We start from the raw sequence: 7,142 nt of genomic DNA, 5'->3' as shown, positions 1-7,142 counted from the left end.
GGGGGGGTGGGTGGTGGAGAAAAACCTTTGTACAGCTTCTCTCAGTTACTGAAGTAAAACTTGCTCTTCACTTCTTGTGTGCGTTGTGGTTTCTCCCCCACAGTTGGGGACAGCCCTGGCATAGAGGGATGCTGAGGAGGGGGCTGATGGCTGTCTCCTTGCTGCCAGACTCCCAGCCCCATACAGGGTTCGGGGGAGTTAGTGCCTTCCCATTCAGGGCTGGGGCTGGAGAGAGGGAGGGCAAAGGCTAATGGAAACTATCCCTTTATTCAGAAAAGGGACCATTAAATAAGAGCAGAGAAGGGCAGGAGCTGGCTGCATCCTATCCCCCTGAGTCCAGGCAGTAAGACCCCAAGTCCAGAAGGCACTTGCGTGGGCAGGGTAGGGCAGGGTGGGGGTGCTGCTGGCCCCTCAGTGCACCTGCTGTTGCTGGCTGTGGGGTAGCTCACTCCCTGGCCCTGGCTTCAGGGCCAGCGTGGGCGCCTGCTCCTCCTCCACCGACTCACTGCCATAGGCGCTGTCTTCCTTCAGCTCTGCAAAGCAAGCCCTGGGTGGTCAGCAATGGGGGGGCCAGCAGGGACACCCCTCCCACACCCCAGCCCCTCACTCCCCATACCTGTGCTTTGCAGCTTATCCAGCGCCTCGGTTTTGTGAAGCATTCTCACAGCCTTGTGGAGCCCCATGGAATCTAGTGCCTCCAGCAGCCCCCCCAGGCTGCCCCCTGCCAGCTGTGGAGAGAGGGCACTGAGTGGGGCTGGTGGCGGGACAGGCAGTGGGGATGGGGGCACCCTGGCCAGGTACTGACCTCATAACTGCGCAGGAGGCTGACACTGGGTGAGGGGGTGTCCTTGTAGGTCTCCACCAGGCTGCAGAGCCCCAGGCGCTTGGCCAGCTCGATCCAGTCCGACCCACTGCAGTCCTGGTTCAGCAGCCGCTCCAGCCCCTGCAGCGCCTCACTGTCCAGCGACAAGACCTTCCCTGTGCGGAAGAGGTGCCCCCATCACACACCACCCATCCTCGCTGCATGAGGGTGCTCCCCCGCCCGGGTGCAGTGCTTTCAGGGGAAGAGGGGCTTCTCACCTGGCCGGGGGGCAGTGGGCAACTCTGCCTCGGTGCCCTGCTGGTAGGCCTGCAGCAGGATCTCCCGCACCTGCAGACATACACAGATGTCAGCATCCCCCAAAGCACCAGCCAACTCCTCCTTGCCTTCCGCTGCCACAGCATTCCCCAGGGCAGGGAAGGGCACAGGCATCCTCTCAGGAGCATCTCCTGGAGCTCTGCCCCATTCATGCTGCAGTCCCCACAGAAACACTCTCAGGGGGTTTGTCCTACCACAGCATGCACCTTCTGGCTGCGGGTCAGGTCCAGGGGTGTGTGGCAGTGGCGCTGCCTGTGCCCTGTCTGCCCGTGTCCCTGCGCAGCAGGCTCAGAGTTGGTGCTGTGCTCCATGGCTGGGGCCGGCTCCCCCAGCTCCATGGCCAGCTCCTGCTCCTCAGGGTCGGCGTCTGTGTCACTGCTGGCCTCTGATGAAGACGGGCTCATGGGCTCGTCATTCTCACACAGCACATCTGCCCCTGTCAGGGAAGAGTGGACTGAGCCCCGAAGAGGAAAGTGGCCCAGAGGTCTGCCCTGTGCCCAGGCATGCCCCAGCACGGGCAGCCAAGGCTGTGGGGAAGGGAAGGGAGAGGAGGGAGGGCAGTGCCTTACCAGCTTTGAGGAGCAGTTTGGTGAGGGTGGGGGAGCCCAAGCCAGCAGCCAGGTGCAGCGGGGTGTTCCCAGCGAAAGTCCGGCTGTTAACATCTGCTCCCAGCTATGGAGAAAGACACAAGACTGAGGACGTGCTGCCTGGGTGCTGACCTCCCTGCCCCTGTCACCCCAAGACCATAGGGGAACCCCCTGCTTCTGCCAGGGCCCTGTAGGAGGCTGCACCCCATCCTACAGCCACCAACCCACCAGTGTCCCCTCATACCTTCTTCACCAGGTGGGTGGCCATGTTCAGGTTCTCCATCTCCACGGCCAGATGCAGAGGGTTCCTCCCGCCCTGCCTTTCCATTGCGTTCACGTCCGCTCCCTTCCTGACCAGCAAGTCCAAGCAGGCCAAACTCTTTGCCTTCACGGCCAAGTGCACAGGCAGGAGGCCTGCAACGGGGGTAGAGACTCAGCGGGTCTCCAGCCGAGCCCACGACAACATGGCTGGGTTCCTGCCCATTGTCTCCCAGCTCCACTCACCATGAAAATTGGGCAAGCGGAGCAGGTAAGGGGCAGCTGAGCCCAGGTGAGCCAGCAGCGTCCTCAGCATCTCTTCATCGCCAGCCTGGAGTGCCAGGTGCAGCAGGGAATTGCCGTAGCGGTCCAGCAAGGTGGGGTCGGCACGGGCTTGCAGCAGGAGCTGGACCACTTGGGGCTGCTTGGTGATGACTGCCAGATGCAGTGGTGTCTGCGGGACAGCAGCACCCCCTCTGCAGCACTCGCAAGAGGAGCAGAGTCCTGCACCACTGTCTTTGCCAGCATGGCTGTACCATGCTCAGCCCTGCAGCCTACCCTCAGCAGGAGCAGCAACAAGAACCTCTGGGGTCAGGAAATGGGAGCAAGCCCCAGGTAGCAGAGAACCGGCTGCCCTGGGAAACATGTACCTGCTGCAGGTTGTTGGAGATGTTGATGATCTGCTGGCTGGGGATGCTAACAATGACCTCGATCAGCTGCTTGATCACAGCTGTCTGCTCATGGATAATAGCAAGGTGCAAAGGCCTGCAGAGAGAATGGGATGGTCCCTGGCTCAGCTCCATGCTTCTCTAGGTCCTCCCTGCCACCTCCCACCCCCCAGAGCCTCCTAATGGCTCTGACAGCCAACAAGGCTCCCACCCTCTCCCCCCCAACCCCTCATGTGCTCACGTGTCTCCATTCTCATCCTGCGATGCGGCCAGGTGCCTCTGGACCGCCAGCAGCATGCGGGGGTCAGCGGTGACCGAGTAGTCGAGCAGGGCATGGGCATTGCGACGGGCCAGTGCCAGCATCCACAGGTGGCAGAGCTGGGCTGGGGGACAAAGCAGGACATCACTGCCAGGAACAGCAGCTCCATCCACCCTCCTGCACCCCCCCCAGGAGTGGAGGTAAACAGCACCTGGCCCCAAAAGGTCCCCAACCTGAGCCACCTCTCCCGAGCAATGTCCCACAGCCCTCACTCCAGCCCAGCTCCCACCTACCGTGCTTCTGAAGCTCCTTGCAGTATGTGCTTTCCGCAGGCGCCTGCCTGTCGCTCCCAGGCCCCGCTGCCTCAGGGCCCTTCATCTGCACACCCCCCTGGTAGCCCCCCACGGGGTGAGGGCCGGGTGAGTAGATGCTGTTGTAGGCCAGCCCGGTGGAGTAGGGGAAGCTGAGGTTCCCGCCTGCAGAGCAAGGGAGACGGCAGGTGAAGCCAGAGGGGAGCAGGGAGCCCCCAGGACCAGACCGCAGCCACCCAAGCAGGGAGGGGGAAGAGGCATCCCCACTCACCTCCTCCAGAGCCGAAGCCTGCGGCCCCCCCGCCAGCACCCCCCATGTGTGAACCCCCACCAAAGTGCTGGGGAAACTGAGGCAGGACTTTCTTGCGCTTCCTCTCCACTTCTTCCTTATCTGCAGGGAGAGAGGGGCAGTGGGGTGAGGGGCAGCCCCAGCGGCGGGGTGCACGCCAACCTGCCTGGGGTGTGCTCACCTTCCACCACGGGGTAGTAGGTGAACTGCTTGGAGTCACTCACATCACCCCCCCGCTTCCGCTTCAGCTGCAGGAAGACGGTGACAGGACGGTCGATCTTGGGCTTGTGGTAGGGGGGTGTGCGGAAGACAATGGCGTACTGTGGGCAGGACAGATGCACATGGGTCCTGCTCCTGCTCAGAGCTGCGGACAGGGTTCCCCCACCCCACAGGGCACTTACTTGCCTCCGGGTAGGGCAGAACACCCCCCATCTCCCCCATACCTGCTTGTGCACATCAGTGGGGGAGAAGTCCCCAAAGGCCTGCCAGCCGTTCTCATCATCCTCATAGAAACGCACCTCGATGTCATCTGGGGAGAGAAAGGGCACTGGCATCACCTGTCTCCCTGCCTCAGCCAGGCTCCAGGGACACAGACCCCCAGCCACCCAGGGGCCCTGGATCTCTCCTGCCACAGCCTCTCTGGAAGGTTTTGGCTGGAGGAAATAGCATTTACCTTTCTGAACTTTATCACACAGCAAGTAGACCTCATCCCCTCCCCGCACAGAGCCTGCTGTCTTATCCATACGCGAGATCTTCAGGTTGGAAGCTCCTGGGGACTCTGCAGAAAGAGAAGGCATTGGGAGCCACTGTGGCAGACAGAGCATCCCTCACCTCCTTACCCTGTCATGCCCCATCCCCTCCCCTGCCTGGCCCCATGCTCACTGCTGTCGTGGATGGGGTCTGAGATGACAGGCTGGAGGGCCAGCGTGAAATTCCCGCTGCTGTCGCGGAGGTAGGCAGTGAAGCGCAACCGCACAATGCTCAGGTCCATCACTTTCTTCAGCTCCTTGGCCTCTAGCTCGATCTCACGCAGCTCTGCATCTGCCAGGGCAGGGGGAGATACTGTTAAGACTACGTGAGGGGATGGGATTCCAGGTCCCCCCACCCGGCCCCCCAGCCCCATGCTAATCCCAGCCCCCCAACTGTCATCCTGGGGTGCCGAGTCCCACTGAGCCCCCAGGCTGCCCTCACCGGTCAGCAGATGGCTCCTGTTGCGCATCTTCTGCTGCTTCAGCTTCTCCTTCATGATCTCCATCATATTCTTCTTGGTGACATGGAGTACACCCAGATTACTGAACCTGGAGGAGAAGAGGGATCCCGCTAAGATCTGGGAGCACCAAGTCTGGGAGCAGCTGACCAGGTGGGCACATGGGCTCTGGTGATCAGGAAGGAGCTGAGCAAAGCACAGAGTGGTACTGCTTGGGCAGCGGGTGGTCAACATAAAAAGAGTAACCACAGAGGGAGAAAAACTCAGAGGTGGCTGGGAGACTCCAGGCTCCCAGAGGTGACAAGTTCAAAAGGGAGGACCAGGAGGGCTGGAGGCCAGAGGGATGCAAATGGAACCAGCCTGAGCCAGCAGCCAGGGCTGGATTTGTAAGAGCAACTGCAGCAGTTGCTGAATAACCCTGCAACTTAGGCTGGCTACAGAAGTCATATGCAAAGCTGAGGAGCTGCAACCCTGAGAACAAAAGCCCAAAACAAACTGCACATGCCAGACCCAGAGCTAGGCAAAATGCTCAGGGGACAGAGCTATGCTGATCACCTTGTCTAAACCCACTCCTGGCCCCATCCAGCAAATCCAGCTCCTGGATACACTGACCCCCCTCTTCTCCCCCGCTCATAAGATGCAGCCAGACCCCTAGCTGTCCTGCACAGGCAAGAGGCCACCCCGGGTCTCCGTCACACGTACTGAGCCGTCATGTCCTTGGGTCCCACAATCGCGACACAGTTGCCAGCCTCGTTGCACTGCTTGCCCACCAGGCTGTGGGCATGCACGCGGGGAGGGTCACTGTGCGTCACCAGGTCCACTTCAATCCGGGCCATCCCTGTGTAGTTGCAGATCTGTGCACACAAAGGAGATGAGAGTCAGGTACAAGACGTCTAGAGCCTGCAAATCCCTGCTATCCCTCCCCATGGCCACCACCCCTCCTGCTGCAGCTCTCCCATCCCTCCAGTGCCACAAGACAGAGCTTAATATACATTTCCTGTCCTTTCTTCAAGGCACCCTCCCAGGTGCACACCAGCTGAAGACGCTGCCCATTCCCCTCCCCAGAGCAGCGCTCACCTTGACGGTAGGATAGGTCTTGCGCCCCTTCTCACTGGATGCTCCCGGCAGCCCCCCATGTGAAGGGCCCTCACAGCCGTACCGAAACCGGAACCCCCGCTGCAGAGGCAAAGAGGGGGTCAGTCAAGGGTGGCCCAATCCTGACGCCATGAGACCAGGGGGTAACACCTACACCTGCCCTTACCTGGGTGACATCCTTACCTGCTTTGGCTGCTCAATGATGACAAGGTAGGGACCTTCCACTGGAGGACAGAGAGGAAAGGCACCGGTGAGAAACACAGGATAACCAAGGTGAGTGCTCCCAGTAAGGATGCTGGGCATGGTGCTGAAGGTGAGGTGACCCCTGTCTGTCCCATGGAGGTCCTCAGGGCCCCCAGCCCCTGTGCTGTCAGAGCCTAGCCAGGAGCAGTGGTCAAAGCAGCAGCAAGAGGAGGAAAGGGCCAGAGCATGCTCTGGCTCTCTGGGAGCAGGGAGCACCTGGGGACCCATCACAACCCAGCCTCAAGTCCCTGGTAGACTGAGTAGTGGGGCCAGACCGAACAGTCCCCATCCTGATGCCATGGGGCAGGGATTCCCAGCCAACCCACAGTGGGGCCAGTGGGGACACAGCCCATAGTGCTGCTGGGAACTACGAGGTGTGAGTCAGCCTGCCGGGAAACCCCGCTGCAGCCGGGGACCCCCGTGAGGGCACAGCCAGAGGGGCCCTTACCGGTCTCTATCACGGGCTCCTTCTGCTCCATCATGTGGGAGCCAAAATTGAAGTCGTCGTAGTCAATCCCATCCAGGCACTGGGTGATGGGAGAAATGATGAGTGTGATGAATGTGTTGGGGCTGGAACCCCCAACTGCCCTGGGGGGCAGGTACAGACCCCTATCTCCCACCCTGAACGGGGGCCAGTCTGGCACAGACCCCCACTGCCCACCTTGGGGCAGAGGAGGGCAGGCAGAGATCCCCTGTCTCTCCCGGTGAAGAGGGGTGGGCAGGTGTGGACTCTCACAGCTCACCACTGGGGGCAGCAGCAGACCCCCTTTTCTCACCTTGGGGGTAGGCACAGACCCCCCCAACTCACACCCCGGAGACAGGCACAGACCCCCCACCATCTCCCACCCTAACGGCACCTGCAGAACTCCATTGCTCACCCTGGGGGCGGACACAGACCCCCCACCTCCCACCCCATGGCACCTGCAGACCCCCTACTGCCCACCCCGGGGGCAGGCGCAGACCCCCATCTCCCACCCCATCCCTGGGCTCAGGCACCGCTCCCCTCCCACAGACGCCCCCCTCGGGGCCGGGCCGAGCCCTGCCGCACTCACGGGCTGGAACTGCTCGTCCATGTCTGCGCGGGGCC

At 61.6% G+C, this 7,142-nt stretch overlaps 1 protein-coding gene across 1 annotated transcript in view; it reads right to left on the bottom strand.

The window, feature by feature from the left end:
• Positions 1 to 7: 7 nt before the first annotated feature.
• NFKB2 (nuclear factor kappa B subunit 2) overlaps positions 8 to 7,142 on the bottom strand; it is an 8,116-nt gene continuing 981 nt past the window's right edge. The window contains exons 3-24 of the mRNA XM_026851579.1: positions 7,108 to 7,141; positions 6,504 to 6,582; positions 5,996 to 6,036; positions 5,795 to 5,893; positions 5,420 to 5,571; positions 4,702 to 4,808; positions 4,393 to 4,551; positions 4,184 to 4,288; positions 3,954 to 4,039; positions 3,692 to 3,830; positions 3,493 to 3,612; positions 3,204 to 3,386; positions 2,893 to 3,034; positions 2,634 to 2,748; positions 2,230 to 2,437; positions 1,970 to 2,139; positions 1,708 to 1,810; positions 1,345 to 1,574; positions 1,081 to 1,150; positions 806 to 978; positions 617 to 728; positions 8 to 533 (exon numbers count right to left, since the gene is read on the bottom strand). Coding sequence (XP_026707380.1) covers positions 412 to 533; positions 617 to 728; positions 806 to 978; positions 1,081 to 1,150; positions 1,345 to 1,574; positions 1,708 to 1,810; positions 1,970 to 2,139; positions 2,230 to 2,437; positions 2,634 to 2,748; positions 2,893 to 3,034; positions 3,204 to 3,386; positions 3,493 to 3,612; positions 3,692 to 3,830; positions 3,954 to 4,039; positions 4,184 to 4,288; positions 4,393 to 4,551; positions 4,702 to 4,808; positions 5,420 to 5,571; positions 5,795 to 5,893; positions 5,996 to 6,036; positions 6,504 to 6,582; positions 7,108 to 7,141 — 2,749 coding nt within the window. The 3' untranslated portion in view covers positions 8 to 411. The remainder of the gene's footprint in view (positions 534 to 616; positions 729 to 805; positions 979 to 1,080; positions 1,151 to 1,344; positions 1,575 to 1,707; positions 1,811 to 1,969; positions 2,140 to 2,229; positions 2,438 to 2,633; positions 2,749 to 2,892; positions 3,035 to 3,203; positions 3,387 to 3,492; positions 3,613 to 3,691; positions 3,831 to 3,953; positions 4,040 to 4,183; positions 4,289 to 4,392; positions 4,552 to 4,701; positions 4,809 to 5,419; positions 5,572 to 5,794; positions 5,894 to 5,995; positions 6,037 to 6,503; positions 6,583 to 7,107; position 7,142) is intronic.

This window comes from Athene cunicularia (assembly GCF_003259725.1).
Source record: "Athene cunicularia isolate RWA chromosome 6 unlocalized genomic scaffold, athCun1 chr6_part1, whole genome shotgun sequence".
In the NCBI taxonomy this organism is placed as follows: domain Eukaryota; kingdom Metazoa; phylum Chordata; class Aves; order Strigiformes; family Strigidae; genus Athene; species Athene cunicularia.
This window is presented reverse-complemented; position numbering and strand designations above follow the sequence as displayed.